Source organism: Antennarius striatus, chromosome 23 (genome assembly GCF_040054535.1).
Source record: "Antennarius striatus isolate MH-2024 chromosome 23, ASM4005453v1, whole genome shotgun sequence".
NCBI lineage: Eukaryota > Metazoa > Chordata > Actinopteri > Lophiiformes > Antennariidae > Antennarius > Antennarius striatus.
The window spans coordinates 11,830,357-11,846,665 of NC_090798.1; the positions used below are offsets into that span (position 1 = coordinate 11,830,357).

Sequence of the window (16,309 nt, forward strand, 5' to 3'; positions counted from 1 at the left end):
ACCCCAACGCTTAACAGTTGGAAACCCACACCGCTGAAATAACGCAGAGCTTTTGTCTTGACTTGTCTCTGATTACTCCAGCATTCAGTCTCCCAGCCCCCACATACATACCCTGTGGGGATAGCCACCTGTCTCCTGACTCCCGAGATGCCTCCCTGGCCTAACAGACAGTTCTTTGTGTTGTAGGGGTGGGAGGGGTGGGGGGTGGTAAAGCCTCTTAGTGGGCTGTTTCTGAGAGGACTCAGGAGACTGCCGGCGAGAGGTTACAGTGATGTGATTAACCAGTATGGTCCTGTTAAATCATCAGTGGTACAGTATATGTTCTGTTGCAGGCTGGGTGTTACGATCATGAATTAAAGGTACAGTAAAGCTGGACTCAGCAAATGTAGCGACGGATAACCCGCCTAACAGCCGGCCACTGGCAGTTTGCGTTAATGATTGCCTGAGCGCAGCTCATCATCTGAATCAATGGTGCGCAACTCGCCGACAGCTTGTCTGCTTGTGTAGTCAAATGTCCCTGGCCCCGCCCTCCCCGCCGCCGCACACAGGTGATGATGTCGTCGAGACTAATGAAGACAAACGATTGAGCAGATTGCTGATAGGGTAAAAAGTGCTGGAAGGGGTGAGATAAATTTCCTGGCCTGTGAGACTGTGAATCCATTCGGCTGTGAATTACTCTGCTAATGGCTTTCGGGAACTCTTCCTCATCCATTCACGCCTGAGGAGAAGTCCTGAACCTGTTACATTAAACCGACCCAAAAGACATTGAATATTTTGAAATGTGCTTCTTTTTTATAAAGCTTCTGTTTGTATCTGTACTCACAGATGTTTGAGCCATGTGGTGTCCAATATTCATATTCAAGGACAAGCCCCTGTTGTACACTCCATGGCCTCCAACTTGAACCTTTAGTCCCATAAGATATCCTCTATTGATCCCAAATTGTAAAATTTACATAGATTATAGACTACAGACTTTTGACTGTAGATAGACTATAGCCTAGACTATAGACTATAGATTTATTCTGAAATTGTTCAAATTTAGATGATTAAAGCAAAGATATTGTAGTTTTTATTAACTGTATTGATCCCTGTATGTAAATCATTAGTCCACTCTACACACACTGGTTATTAGTTACATGCATATACTGTATATAGTGTGTACAGGCCCCTAAAACACAAAAATAGGGGGCCTGTAGGCATGCAGGTGAGGGGGAGGTAAAGTGGCGGGCAGCTCCTTTGTATTGCGCCTCTGATGACCATCTTATAAAGGGGATGGTGCCTTGCTCAAGGGCGCCCCGGCAGTGCACTGACACTGCAAAAATTTTTTGCCCGACACGGGTTTTGAACCACCAAGAATCTGGTCCCCAGTCCTAGACTTAGTGGACTGAGCCCAGAATATAGAAGAAAATAAACATTCTGTTTTACCTATACATGCAATGAAATATGGATAAGCAGCTTCCCCCCTTGGAGAATTGATTTTTGTCTTAAATTTCCAATGAAACGGATATAGAACTTAAAAATCAAGGAACTGCAACTAAAAAATCTTTCATCTGGAAACTGAAATTCTTTGGAGACCTCAGGATCTTGGAAAACAATGCAGCCTAGCACAGATTCCACTTCAGCACACTTCTGAAAACTGTGAACAGATGCATGGCTGCAAGGCTTTGCAGAATACTCTCCCTGAATCCTCTATCTTGAGACAATCATATGATGCACTGCTGTAAATGTTTACCGAGGGTTATTTGCATCCGAGGCGGAGGTTGCCTTTGAATGTACACAATAGAGTTCTGTCAATCCGTTATAGCTCGTTTCATTGTGAATTCACAGTCCCTTGTCAATTGTCAAACAAGCTGAACAAAACCGAAACTGGCTGGACAGTTCGAAACACAAAGACAAGTTCGTTCCCGAGTTTACATTTATATGAAAACAGATAAGGTTTACAGAAACACGACACAAACGGTTATGTAAATCCCAGTCCATTATTGGAAGGAACACTCGTTCCTCAACTCTTCTAAAGTAACTTGACTCATCTTCTTCACCTCTCCATCTGCGGTCTGTTCAAACCAACAATTAAAATTTCCTTTGGTGTTAAAGGAAGTTGTAACAGTGTTCTTAATAAACCCGTTAAAAAATCCCACACTCTGGCGAAACCGGTGCATCCTTCCTCGAAAGGCAACAATAAGAGAATACCGGCGATGACACGTGAGTATCATGCACACAAAGGATGTCCATGACCTCACCGATGTTAATTGAAGCCTGTTGAGTCACATGAAACTCTTGTAATGATGCCATGTGTTTGGCCCTGCAGCCGTTAGCATTGGCAGCTCACTTTCCACACCCACCCTCCCAATGTCATTTTGGAAGCTGTAAAGTAAACCTTCCATGCAAGGTGGCAATTTAAGCAGAACTGATGAGGTTTAATTGTGTAAACGGCAACACCTCTCCGGTTGTGTTGGCCTGATGGAAACTAGCTACACAACTAAATACCAGGCATGCACACATCTGCTAATAGCATGTTCTTGCAAGTCAACCGGAACTTCTCTCCTGCTGACAACATTTTCCCTAAACCATGCCTTCTTATCTTGAGAGAACGTACAACGTTGTCACCCAGTAGCATTTCTGTCTTCATAACTGTTGTGACAGTGACACCAAAGGCATGTCAGATAGCCATCTATCCGATCTGACAGTCAACCACGTTAGCTTCTTGTCGTTTGCCTGGACTCTATGGCAGGGGGAGGGGGAACGCATTTCTACTCTTCATTTATATTCGCGACCGGAGGACGTAGGTACACCTGTCTGAAGCTTGGAATCCACTCAGGAATTCAAAAGACCGTGACTCAGCAAAGATACGAAGATCTGCGGTCTCAAGGAACGATGGCAAAAAACTAACAAACACTGGGTCTAAGGAGACAGCGGGTCAATACAACTGAACCTGAAGTAACTTGGTTCATCTAGAAATCAATAGCTAACTTTAAAAACAAGATAAAGTCTCAGGAACCTGAACTATTTAAAGTATAGGAATCTAAAGTCTGTCTGAGAATATAACCTTTCAAGAATGTCCTACATCTGCTATCATTTGGCGTCATCTCAGATGCCCTACTCAGTGGATGGCATGATATGAAAGAAGAGAAAATATTCAAGTTTATCTTTGAAGGCTTTTATCCAGTGCTATTCTAGGTTAAGGTGAGATAATGGCTGCATTATGCATGACTTCACAACATTCTGGGACAACAGGTTTGAATATGACAGGGTTGGCAGCTCGGGCTAACGCCTCACCCTCCCACCAAACAGTAAAATTCCCAACTGGTAAAAAGGGTTTAAACCTGGTTTGTAATTGCGGTTGGAATAAAAGGGCTCTAAAAATGTCATTCTCAGGATAATAAAGGGAGCCTAACACAAATCAGATGTCAGAAGCCTGGGCTTGTATCACTTTCAGAAAGAAGGTTATTTATGGTACTTCATTTAATTTGACACTCGTTCCATTATAATGGCGGAGGCAGGCTCGTAGAACACAGATGGAAAATGTGCCCCAACAGCATCGAGAGCTGGAGGCGAAAATGGCCTTCAATCAGTGGCTCATTTTTCCACCCTGCCTTAAAATCAATACAAGGCCTTTTGAAACGAGCAAAGGCAGGGAGACGAGCGTCCAAACAGACTGTTAACCAATGTGGAGCAAGGACACCACACCTTTTGGAAGTGAGGGTACTGTTTTAGATCCAATCTGAGAAAGGTTAGAGCATCAGTCTGTCGGCTATGATATCCCTTGGACCAAATGTCACAATTCTAGCCTGAACATCGTTTGAAATGTTGTCATTTAGGTCCATATGCTGAAACCTTGAGTCATTTTTGTTCCAGATGTGAACACAGGTTCAGGAGTTTGTTATTTTAGTACATTGACATGAATGAATGGTGCTTTAAATGCCGGTTTGACGACCCTGCAGCTACATTACACTCCTCCACAAGGTCAGACACGCACCTTGCAAAGGCAAATATACTGTAGGTGATTCCACCCTCCCCTCTGCAAACATTTCCCAGCGGCTGTGTCACTGCATTACTTTGTACACAGCTCATGAAAACGATGATTACACACTCAGGACTATCAGGTCTTTTGCCGCGGTGATGTAATCCAAAGCCGTAACTGAAATGCAAACATACCAAGAGATGCACGCAAGGTGTGTTTAAGACGAACCTCGTGGTGCAGCAGTTTCCTGTTGTCAAGCAGATATAGATAGAGTGCAAACTCATTGTGTGAGGGACGGGTCATCGTGTTAGCCAAGTCGACTGTTTGTACTGTTAACATGTAATCCCTACAGCGAGACATCCAACGACAAACATTTAAAGTCAGTGTTTGGCGTTCCCTTGTTGAACATGTTCTTTCAACGGTCGTCAGCCTGTACACCCCGCTTTGAGCAAACACACCAAAGGTGAAGAGGACATCCGATCTCGCATGATGTCATCACCGCATCAGTTGACGCCCACTTTTATTTTAAAGGGAAGATCAGGCAGTGTGTGTGTGTGTGTGTGTGTGTGTGTGTGTGTGTGTGTGTGTGTGTGTGTGTGTGTGTGTGTGTGGACTGAGAGCTGCAGCTATCCTCATTGGGAATGTAGCCCAGATGTAAATCAAGATAACTTCCAGTTTCTTTCCCATAATTTCAGGTTGTGGTGAAGACAGGAAGTAGGTTTTTGTCTGCATCTTAAGTGTTTGTATCTAAATAAAGGAGATTGTATGGTTAGTATTTGACGTAAAGCCCGAGTAAACACATTTAACAAAAAAACACCATAAAAGCAAGGGTGGAGAAACTTTGACATGCAAGTCTTCTACCGGTAATAATTCTTCAATCCTTGTTTGTTCATCAGTCTCAGGTAAATCGCTTATGTGATCATTAATCATCATTTCAACAAAGTTTAATCATCTGAAATCTTGAATACTATCTGGCTCCTGTCACTGCAAACATTTATCATTTACTGATAATGATCAAAGATGGAATCATCCTGATGAATCATCGGCTGACACTTTTGCCTCCAGATCTGAGTGTCAATCTCGATCATCGTCTGGTCTGTCTGCCATTACATCATTGTGCTTAGAAAGGAGTGCAACAGTAATGAACGACTGCTGACTCCAACAATGATGGGCATTGTATGCATCCGTGATGCACCGACCTCCTTACAGCTGAGCAAAGACTGAATCCCTTCACAGAAAGGTCAAGCGGTCGCCTTTCTGGGTAGCTGCTTTCTGAAAAGCCGGTGAAGGGAAAGAGAGCGGTACCGTCATCAAATAGCTGTTTTATGTTGCTACTGCTGGGCTGCAAAAGTAAGTTGTTAGTTTGCATGCCTATAAGTGCGTCATTATGAAGCACGGATTAGAGAGCTAACCTTCTGAGACACGGTGTTCTCCGAAAACACTTGCGTGAAAAGGACAGGTTAGATTTATGCAACTCTTTTCCGTGTTTTTGAAGAGTCTGCAGGGCAAATTGTATATTCCACCAAGCGTGTCTGATCGCAGTTTGCATGTGTTATTTGTGACAGTCTGATATGTCAGGGCAGGCTTGAGATTGCAAAATGGTTTTTTACTTTAAAAAAATCAGCAAAGCAAAAACAGAGCCTACTGGCTGTTATTCATACCGTCAAGTGACAACTTGTCTCTGCGAGCTGCCAATTCTGAACAAGACTAGGAGTAGCAGCAGCGCTGGAGGCTCTGTCAGAGCACAGCTGAATGCTATGAAGGGCTAAAAGGTCAGAGACAATGCTAACATGTTGATGTTCAGTAGATATTTGAGTTTGGCTGGCATGTTAGCATAGCAGCATCTCCTGTGCACTTCCTTATTAACACTATACACAAAGACCATTTGAAGGTGATGCAGCTGTTGTCTGCTCCATGGTGTTTTGTCGCGAACCAAAGTATTGGACGGAGTGGTTAAATCAGAAACTGAAAAGCCCAAAGTCGCAGGTTTCAGTTGGAAAAGGGTGGATTGCTCGCTCTGGGATGTCTTGCTACCCCAAGTGGATCTTTTTTCCATGTTAACAAAGAATGGGGCAGGAGTTGGATGGATGAATCGGGGCAGATGCTGACTGTTGGGAGTACAGAGTGGGCCAAGCCACGAGGCTAAGCGCTCAGTTGAACTGTCAGTCTACGTTCCTGTGATCGAAAGAAAAATACTGCGGACGCAAGCAGCTGAAATCGTTTTCTTGGCATCTCCCAATGAAATGAGACCCCTGGGTAAACCCAGGATGAGCTGAATGGATTATATACAATACCTCTCAACTGGCTTGGGAACACATTGGTGGACCCCCCAAAGAGCTGGAGAAGGTGGTTGGGGAGAGGGATGTTTGGACTGAGTTTGCTGTCACCATAAATTCTTGCTTGTGCAACTTTAACTAGCCTTCTGGTGGTAGATGTAGAGATAACTGTAGAAGAAAACTGAGTGTGGTGCTTCAGGAAAAGGTCAGGGGGATGAACAAACTATTTTAGGATTCGGGAACCTTGTGAGTCTAGCTTCGAGGGGTTCAGTTCAAGTCTCAGTTCGGGTTAGGAGAAAGTTCTGCCAACAATCATGCATGTCTAGTCAAATCAACATTATGTAAGGCACCGTTAGGAGGTAGGCATGCTACAGAAGCTACGAACGAAACATGTCAGTCAATACAAGCCTCACTTTACTCCTCTGCTTGTTTTTCGGCTGGCGATACTTTGCGTTGAATTTGTTTTATTTGCAAAGTGACATGTAATGCGTGACAAGATCTCTTGACATTTGCATGTTTGACACGTGTTCACCTCTGAATTGCTCAGATTTAACCCACATGAAAAGTTCTGTCACTTCAAAGAAATTGTCAAGTCTGAACAGAATGTCCTTTGGCGCAAACGATGTTTTCAACCAAAAAAATAGAGCAAAAATTCTTTTTAACAGAACCGGCATGATCATGTCCCTTTATAGAATGTTTAATGAGTCACTGTGGGCCGTTCTTTGAATGGTTTCTGTTGCCTTAACCTTCTGATACCCTGTGAAGCTAGCGTGAGTCATGGCGATAGTGCGGTCAGAATTGTTTGAACAGGCGACGTCTGAAGCAGCCGCGTGAACCACAGTAGTTATGGAGTTGACGTCCTGTATGCAACATGACATGAAATGTGTCCTTATCATAAGTCTTGTTTATGAGGTAAAAGAAGAAAAATGTTGACATGAAAACCTAGAGAACATATACACGATGGATGGGACTGGAACTGATAACTTGGTGCTTTAAAGTGGTTCGTTTAGGCGCCGCTCATTCTATAAGTGTGACGCCGTGGTAACATCTGATCTCACATCTAAAGGTCTTGTGCAGACAAGCCTTACTTAAACCAACCAGCGTCATCTGATCCCAGGGGGAGGGCTGACAACCATGTAAACCCACTGGGACCCTTAAAACAACAGGTGCTTGAGGACACTTCAGCTGTCCAGGGACTAGCTAGCTAGCGGTTTCCAGCAGGTGTGCCAGGTCCTGGCCACCCCCTACCCCAGGGGTGAAGAAATCACCAACCCTTCAGCATTAATGAACAGGGATGCTGTTGTGTAGCTGCTAAATAAATCTTATCAGACTCTGTTAGAAAATGACTCCCATGATTCCTGTGATTAATCGGGAGGCCGTGTATTTGACTTAAATCGACTTAAGAAATGGACTTAATGCGGAGCACTTCACAAAAACCATGTGTCAGGCTGTGAGGCAGCTGCGCTTGTCAGTGCAGGGACAGATGGGACGCCTAAGTGGAGACTTCTGCCTCTCTATTCAGGCTTTATTAAGTCTCTAGTGACAACAGAGTCGATCTAAGCAGGAACATGCGGTTGTTGCACATGCTTGTATTATCCTTCGTCTGTAAATCTCTGTTCACGGACATTTCATTTCATTTCGTTTCAACTTGATTTAGATGCCTTTACCTTTAATTCAAATGTGACCTCTGGCAACAGGAAATTGCTTTTATCTCTTGGCTACGATATGTATTCGGTGATGTATGGCACATACTGTACGATTCAGTAAGGAGCAGATTGAATAACAGCTGGTGCGATTGGAGCGTTGCCAAGCATTTACGTGACTGACATTCATTTATAGTATTTTCTGCACTATAAGGCGCACCTAAATGCCTTTAATTTTCTCAAAAACCGACAGTGCGCCTTATAATCCAGTGCACTTTATATATGGAAAAAGTTTTACAATAGGCCATTCGTTGAAGGTGCGTCTTCTAGTCAAGTGCGCCTTATAGTGCGAAAAATACTGTAAATGTCTTATTTTATATTTGTCTTTACGCTGGTGAGGTTTAACAAGATGGGTTTGGCTTTTTTTTAAATCACTTCATCTTTTGTGGGACCAAAAAGAGATAAAAGAGATACATGCAAAAGCAATTTGAATCGGAGGTTATAACTTAAGAAAAAAAAATTTTTTTAGGGAGTAACTTTCAAATTAAATAGAGTACGAACATCTTTTCAAAAGCTCATTCATCCAATTTCAACCCACAACCACACCACACAGTAAGAATGGACGGACACAGTACCAAAAGGAAGGGAATAACAAATTAAAAATTAATCAAAATGTAGAACACAGTAAGTAAATACAAAGGTCACTTTTATTTAATTCAGTGTGAATAAAATTCTGTGTCATTAACAGTACTCGAGCTGTATATTCCAGGTGAAGAGATGGACAAACTAGACCACACAAACACGTGCCTACGGACTCCGTTTTGGGGTAAATAAAACGGTGGGAATGAGCTCAGGTCAATTATTTAATCATCTGACACCTTAAACACTTCAGGTAGAGAAAGAAAGAAACCAAAAACGTGTATTTATTCCAACCTAGATAGCAGGTTGTCGCATACTTCTGTGCTCTTTCACGGAGCGAACATTTAATACTTCACAAAAATCCAAAACCCTGTGACATAAAAACCTCACATATCAGGTTTAGCAGCACACGATTCCAGTGAGTCCGTGGCGCGCACACACCCACGCTTCCTCGTCTAAGTTTTGTGGATTAATATATCAAGAAGTTCACATCTTTACCTTCAGGGAAGTGTTAACAAATGGTGTATTTACAAAATTGCAATTCTAGCCTTCAGCGTGTAAAAATGATCTCTTGGCCACGTTCCTTAAACAAACAACTGACTTCATGATAACTTCATTAAACAACCTGCATCGTTTCTCAAAATAATAGCTTGCAAACAGCGGAGCAGTGGAAGTTAGAAATAACGTTATTATCAGATAATACCTCCATTAGCTAAAATTCGCTAATCCGTTTTTTTTTTCTTTTCCTTGCCTCCGAGGTGTTTTCATGTTTCAGGCTCTGATTTAAAAGCGAGGTCACCTTGACTGTAGAAAAGAAATAAAAAAACCCAAACTAAAACACCAGAATTCCATTAAGGTGAAATATTCTGATGGAGGTTGAGGTCGCCATTTTTTTTCTACATTCCTTCACAGTTCATTCCTTTAAACCCAGGAAACGTGATGAATCCATGAATCTACCTCGGATGCTATTTAAGGAGCGGCACCTTCATCGCGGCAAAGACAGGAAGTAGAATGAATCGATCAAGCTTCACGATTATCAGCGTGTCGCTTCATTTACTAGCCGTGTTGCTACTTGTTTGAGCTGTGGAAGTGGAAAAAACAACTAGCGTGTGCGTTAGCATATCGGTGTCTACGACAGCACGGTGAGCGTCACCGTTCCTTTGGTCCTCTTCAGGATGCCAACGGCTTCTTCGTGCGTGACGCCCTCCAGAGTCTGTCCGTTAACCGCCATGATCTGGTCGCCCCTCTTCAGACGGCCGTCCTCCGCCGCCGCCCCCTGAACGTCGACAAGGTTTTGGATCAATGAGACGATTTTTATCAGTCCTGCCTCAAATCGACGGGACCGGCGAACTTTTACCTTTCCGAAAACGGTTTTAACGTAGATGGGCAGGTCTCCGTGGGGGCTGCCGTAGCCTCCGACGATACTGAAACCGAGTCCGTCCGGCCCCCGTCCCAGAGTGATGGATTTATACTGAGGCGGGCTGACGGAAGACGGAGACAGTTAGGCCGGGTGGAGGTGGGACCGGCGCACCCGTACAGACATTACAAAGGTGTGACGGGGGCCCTTGTTCTGCCTCTGAGCCGGCAGCGGAAGGACTAACTCCCACAAAGCCGTGATGGTCGTTGCCATATTTACATAGCAACGCATATAACGCATCATGTTAGACGCCAGTTTGACACGTCAAACAAAGATGGCGGCGTTTTTTTACCACCTTATCTGAGCTAACAGCTACAAGGGAGATGTGGGAATACATGCGTTCTGATTGGTTTAAATCAGATATCATGACTCAGCAGAACGTTTGTACCCGAGGTCGTCCTGGAAGATGCAGCTGGTGGAGAGACCTCCGGTCGGCTGCTCCTGGGAGGGGCCCGTCACCGTGGCGTCGCTGCCCGCCACCACCTACGGGAGACGACAGGCGTGACGATACGTTCTTCTCTCAGGTGACAGAACATGTGTGTGTGTGTTTGTGTGTGTGTGTTTGACGTCACACCTGCAGCTGTATCGTCCCCGTGGCGTTCTTCAGCAGAGCGACGGCCTGGGCGTGGCTCATGCCTTCGGCGGGGGTCCCGCAGATGCTGACGATGCGATCCCCGATCTTCAAAGGCGAGAAAAAGAAAATACGAAAGCACGGCGTCGTCGATTCTTCTAAAAGCCAGCCGTTAGCAGGATGCTAACTAATGCTATTACAGCGGCACACAAAAGCTAAATTCGCACTCAGTGAGTAATTCCATTATGCATTTCTCATCGTGAGTTAAAGGATGAAGCAGCATGAATATACAATTCAACCCCCCCCCATTCAATTCAATAAGCCCCTCTGTATTCTTAATGATCTGAATGCATGAGTGGGAGATTTATTATCCATATTAGCAACGACTATTGTCCTCCTCCGATCTGCGTCACACAGAGCCGCGATTGTCATTCTGCTCGCGGAGGTCGCCGCTAACAGCTGTCGACCTTTTTGATCCCCCCCCGGGGGAGGGTTTTTGGATTCACAGGGTGGGGTTAGAAGTGAGTGGGAATGACGCTGCAGAAAATAAACTTTTCATCTTCCACAAAGGCTGCTAGCGTCGTACCTTGAGCTTCTGGGTCTGGGCGGCGACGCCGACGGGATTCATCATGGCGATGAAGATCGGTATGTCGCCCAGGGGGCTCCCTACACCCCCCGCAATGCTGATGCCCAGAGAATCGTTGGGTCCTTTGGTGAACTCGACGGTTCTCATGTCTGGATGCTCCGGAGCTGGAAAAACAAAAGATCGAATTATCCAATCGATTCCAAACAACAAAAGGATGATCATCAGTTGGGAAATACGTACGATCTGGACTCCTGCTTGGTTTCTCCGGGTCTTCATGAAGGTTTCCCGAGTCTGAACACGACTGAGCGTCCACCTTGGTGCCGCCCGGCTCACTCGCCTGAAATAAAGACACTCAGCGTTGCTCTGATTTCTCTTTTCAAAGAATTAATAACGCATTTCCGACCGTATTCCTGATCGGTTTACCTGACTCGTTTGAGACAGCCGTCTTTCAGAGTGGAAAGGCCCCGCCTTAAACCTCCCGACTTCCATGTTTATGGGCCCCACACAGCACTATAACACAGGACATTTTTAGCATCGCCTTAAACCCGACACGCCATTAAACCAACCGGACGTACCTTCAGCAGCGCGGCCGTCGCCTCCTGCGTGGCCGACCTGACGTCCTCGCCGTTGACCGACAGGATCTGGTCTCCCTGCATCAGCCGGCCATCGGCGTCCACCAAGCCGCCTTTCACGATGTCGGACACGAACACCCCGGTGTCATTCCTGGTGAAAATAAAGACAGTGGGATTCGTTTCTAAGGGCCAGATGTAACTAATAAATGTAACTAAATGTAACTCAATATAATGTAACATAACTGTAGCTACTCCTTAATGTTATATAACTCTGAATTTATGACTTATTCAAGTTACAAACATTACAGTCATAGAGAAAAACATGTTTGTTTGTTACTCTGTTCTAACAAAAATCCTTTTAATTTGTCAGGTTATTAAACCCACAGAACTCCATCAATCAAGGATCAAACTATCAATCAATAAAGAAAAATAACATCAAACACAAGTTAGGACATTAACTTTGTTTAAAACGTTTTTGTAGATGTTAAAATGTGCTGAATTACTGCATTGTGGGAAATGTTGTTTTGCTCAACACACTTTTGACCTATTTATTTTTGACACCCTGACCTTTATGCTCTCGTGGGCCACATAAAATTATGTGGTGGGCAACATTTGGCCCCCGGGCCAGATGTGGCCCGCGAGAGTATAAAAGGTCAGAGTCTAAAAATAAATGGGTCAAAAATAGTCTTTGACCAGAAACTACATTTCCCACAATGCACTAATTAAGCCCATTTTAACATTCACAAAAACTTTTTAAACAAAGTTAATGTCCTAACTTGTGTTTGATGTTATTTTCCTTTATTCGTTGATAGTCTGATCCTTGATTGATGGAGTTCTGTGGGTTTAATAACCTGACAAATTAAAAGTATTTATGTTAGAACAGAGAAACACAACAAACATATTTTTTCTGTGTAACTTTAATGTTTGTAAGTTGAATAAATAATTAATCCAGAGTTATTTAACATTAAGGAGCAGTTACAGTTATGTTACATTACATTGAGTTACATTTATTAGTTACATTTGGCCCTTTCAGTGAAAATGAGTTTGATCTAGAAGGTCCCAGTTTCCCTCGTTTCCTTCTGGAGAAATGAATCTTTAATGGAAAATCTTGGGACGTGTCTGTTAAACCTGAGTCTCCGTTGTCTGACAAGTAAAAATAACCAACCTCTAAGCAGTTGGCGTTGCCATAGAAACACAGAACATCTCATTGATAGTCGTCAGTCAGAGGTCAACTGAGTTAACTCCAGAGAAGACGATGAAACCCAGCTTCTTGTTTTTCCGCTGCGGTCCCTCACTACTTCTCCACGTGGATCAAACCCACGGCGGCCAAATCTGTGAGGCGAGGCAACTCGATCCCACAGGATCTCCCATTCCAGAGACACTTGGCTGTCAAGCTTCTCGCCACTAAATGCTAGCTTGCACTTTCCGATTTAGCCGAGGGTTTCTGGTCTGTATCTGTTGCGCCCTTTTCCACCCCAGGGACTATTTTATTCGGTTTTCCGACTCATGTATCAAAACCGCTGCAATGGAGAAGACTTAGAACAACATTAGGAGCATGCTTTCTGCCGACCCGGGTTTTATCTGGTAGCTGTGAGTGCACAATCAGCAGGGCATTATGGGATGAACACAAGCTTTTGCTCGTCTTTGTTTTTATGACGGTTTATTTTTGGGTAAATTTTCCCAAATGGCCACTGGTACCACCATAAAAATATAACGGCTAAACAGCGACAGCATTCATGTTTAGCGACAAGGAAACGGCACATATCTGCACTGCTGGTGGGTGATTAGCATTAGCATTAGCCAGGGATAGGGGCAGTTATCTGTGCATAAAATACACAAAAAATACACAATAGAGGTCTATAAGAGCTCTATTTCTCTAATGTTCTACATTATAAATACCGTATTGTCTGGATTATAAGCCGCTACTTTTTTACTAGGTTTTGAACCATGCGGCTTACGTAAAGGTGCGGCTATTCTGTGGATTTTTCTTCCACCGCTAGGGGGCGCTCTAATTGGAATTAGAATCAAAATAGATGAAAAATCAATGCAAAGAAGAATAACCTATGCTACTTTCACGGAAATCACACAAAGAAGTTCGTATTTGTGGCTTGTATATCTTTTTTAAAAACATTTTTAGAAAATAAAGCAGATGCGGTTTATATACCGGTGCGCCCTATAGTCCAGAAAATACGGCAATCCTTTCATAACGTTTACCTGTGATCCCGTGATCTGTATTAAAAAAAAAAAAAAAGAAATCCATACAGTTAAAGCCCAACTCATTCCGTGTCGTCGTCTGTCTGACGCGACCCCGTCTGCCTCACCTCCTACCCACGATGCTCAGGCCCAGACCCTGGCCGGGCCTCTTGTGGAGCACCACGCTGAACAGGTCCCACAGGTCTTCCTCTTTGTACTGGGCCTCGTCCCTGTAGACCACCAGCCGGACCCGCTGGGGGGTCTGTCGCAGCACGTTGATGGCCTCGTCGTGACTGGCTTCGCGCAGGTCGATCCCGTTCACCTGCGGGCGACGGACGAGGGGGGCGAGCGTGAGTTCCGTACCGACTTCCTGCGTTTACAACTCTTTTTAGTTTCGTGTTTTCAGAACCTCAGAATCCGTATTTCACAGCGAGGTCACGTCGCCTCTGTTGATGTCGAACCTTTTTAAGCCGCACTAAAGAAGGGAAATACCTCGTTTTCTCTCTCCATAGACGTGCAAATGACTTTCCCCAGCTAACTACCCCGCCCCCCCCGTCCCTCCTCCCTGACCCTGTTTTCTGAAAGCTGCAGCTCAGTTTAGAAGCTGAAAGGAATACTAGAAGGCAATCAAGTCATAAGGGTGTGTGTGTGTGTGTGTGTGTGTGTTCACGTCAGGTCTCTTGATGGAGCTACCATATTTTAACTGCCTAACTCCACCCACGCCCTCCCCTCCCCCCCGTGAGAAATCGTGAGGTCAAACGGAGGGCAAATCCAAGCTGAGTCGGGCCTCCGAAGCTAAAACTCCTGGTTCTTCCCGCTCGGGGTCAGAGGTCACGCTGGTGCCGTACCTCTAGGATTTGGTCTCCGGCCCACAGACGGCCGTCTTTCGACGCCGCCCCCTCCTCGTAGACTTCGTGGATGATGATGGCGCCCTGGAGTGAGAGGAGACAAGGAGGGTGAAGTCGCGCGGGGCGGCCATGTTTTCCTTCACAGACGAGACCGTCCTCTCTGCTCCGGCCTGCGTGTCATTCGGGGTTCAGAGGTCACATTCCAGGGTTGGATTATTGTCTGCTGCGGCGAAGGCCAGACAAAAGAACCCCCGCCCCCGCCTCGCTCCCCCAAGCATGACTGAGCAGACAAAATAAACGGGACTGAGGAGAGGATGCCAAGATTGCTTCCTAAATTCCTGTTTTCTGAACCCCCCCCCCCCCTCCACCGGAGGTTGGAAGTGGGCGTCGGCTAGTTGAGGTTTTACCGCATATTTGCTCAAAAAACATGCGATCGGTATTGGTTTCCTACCAGCAGGGTGTCGCAGCCTCCCACGATGCTCAGGCCCAGCCCGGTGCGACCTTTGGAGATGTCGATGGTGGTCTCACAGCCGGGGATGATGGGACAGGTCGCCGGGTCGCACGTCAGAGTGGAAGGGGTGGACGAGCGGCTCTGGCCTGAAACAGAGGGAGCGACGGAACGCAATGGAGTCACGGCGTTACCGGGAAACGGAGGTGATGAGAAGTCAGAGGCCTCACTTATGACTGACTCCGCCTCCGCCGTAGCGCCGGCGAAGACGCCGTCCGAACAACCGGCGTCCTGGTTGATCGTCTGGGGGGAGGAGGAAGGAGTCTCGGTGGTGGAGAAGGTCAGCTTCACCGGACCTCTGGATTCTCTCAGCAGAGAACTGACCTGGAACACAAAACAGAGCCGATCGGCGTCTCGTCGGAGCAGGAAGTACTGAATACTGACAGGAAGTGAAAAGGCGGTACCTTTTCCACGCTGCATCCGACCACCGACTCGCCGTTCACCGCCAGCAGCTTGTCTCCGGGTTTCATGCAGCCGTCCTGCAAATAAAATAAAATCTTCTTCACATGACCGATCGGACGCGTGATCATCGAAAACATGCGATACGAACTTTATCTGCGTGTCCCTCCTCTTCAGATATGCTCTGAATCTCCACGCCGCTCTCCGTGCTCCCCTCCTCGAAGGTGATGCCGAGGCCCCCGTCCTCCTGCGTTCAAGGTTAAAGCACAAACTACCCATGAGTCATTCTCTCATCAGTATTTTTTGGGTTGTTTGACACCTTCAACCCCCCAGAAGTGAAACCCGGAGGTGTCTGCATGTCTAGAATGTAGGTCAACCTTCCTCCATTCATCTGTTGTTTATTCAGGCTCTTATTTGACTCTTCTCAGCGCCGTTTCTCCTCGTCAGGCTCCACTGCTCCTGTTTTGCCCCTCCTCCGCTACGCCGACCTCATTATTTCCGACTTTTTCCCATCTATTATCGCCTTTTGTGTCAGACTTTTTCAAATAGCCCAGGGTTTGCATCTCACCTTCAGCTTTACGTGATGCACGCACCGCGAGGCGTCGCCGTTGGCGCCGGCAGCTTCAAGCTGCGAGGGAACAGAACGTACAGAATGCAGTTTAAAACACATTAAAACCACTTTGGGTTGGTTGTCTG

The 16,309-nt window shown here is 45.5% G+C and overlaps 1 protein-coding gene across 10 annotated transcripts in view; it reads right to left on the reverse strand.

Annotated features, from left to right (window-relative positions):
* Positions 1–8,572: 8,572 nt before the first annotated feature.
* The window catches only part of LOC137590179 (multiple PDZ domain protein), a 33,936-nt gene continuing 26,199 nt past the window's right edge, over positions 8,573–16,309 (reverse strand). For 8 of the 10 annotated variants that reach the window (XM_068307630.1, XM_068307626.1, XM_068307631.1 and 5 more), the window contains 15 exons: positions 16,182–16,241; positions 15,765–15,860; positions 15,619–15,693; positions 15,158–15,538; positions 14,707–14,790; positions 13,987–14,180; positions 13,880–13,894; positions 11,669–11,816; positions 11,517–11,603; positions 11,334–11,430; positions 11,094–11,257; positions 10,511–10,615; positions 10,325–10,419; positions 9,877–10,000; positions 8,573–9,795 (listed from right to left, as the gene is read on the reverse strand). In XM_068307630.1, the coding sequence (XP_068163731.1) occupies positions 9,649–9,795; positions 9,877–10,000; positions 10,325–10,419; positions 10,511–10,615; positions 11,094–11,257; positions 11,334–11,430; positions 11,517–11,603; positions 11,669–11,816; positions 13,880–13,894; positions 13,987–14,180; positions 14,707–14,790; positions 15,158–15,538; positions 15,619–15,693; positions 15,765–15,860; positions 16,182–16,241 (1,872 nt within the window). In that variant the 3' untranslated portion in view covers positions 8,573–9,648. The remainder of the gene's footprint in view (positions 9,796–9,876; positions 10,001–10,324; positions 10,420–10,510; positions 10,616–11,093; positions 11,258–11,333; positions 11,431–11,516; positions 11,604–11,668; positions 11,817–13,879; positions 13,895–13,986; positions 14,181–14,706; positions 14,791–15,157; positions 15,539–15,618; positions 15,694–15,764; positions 15,861–16,181; positions 16,242–16,309) is intronic. The other 2 variants (XM_068307623.1, XM_068307624.1) reach the window with 2 other exon arrangements.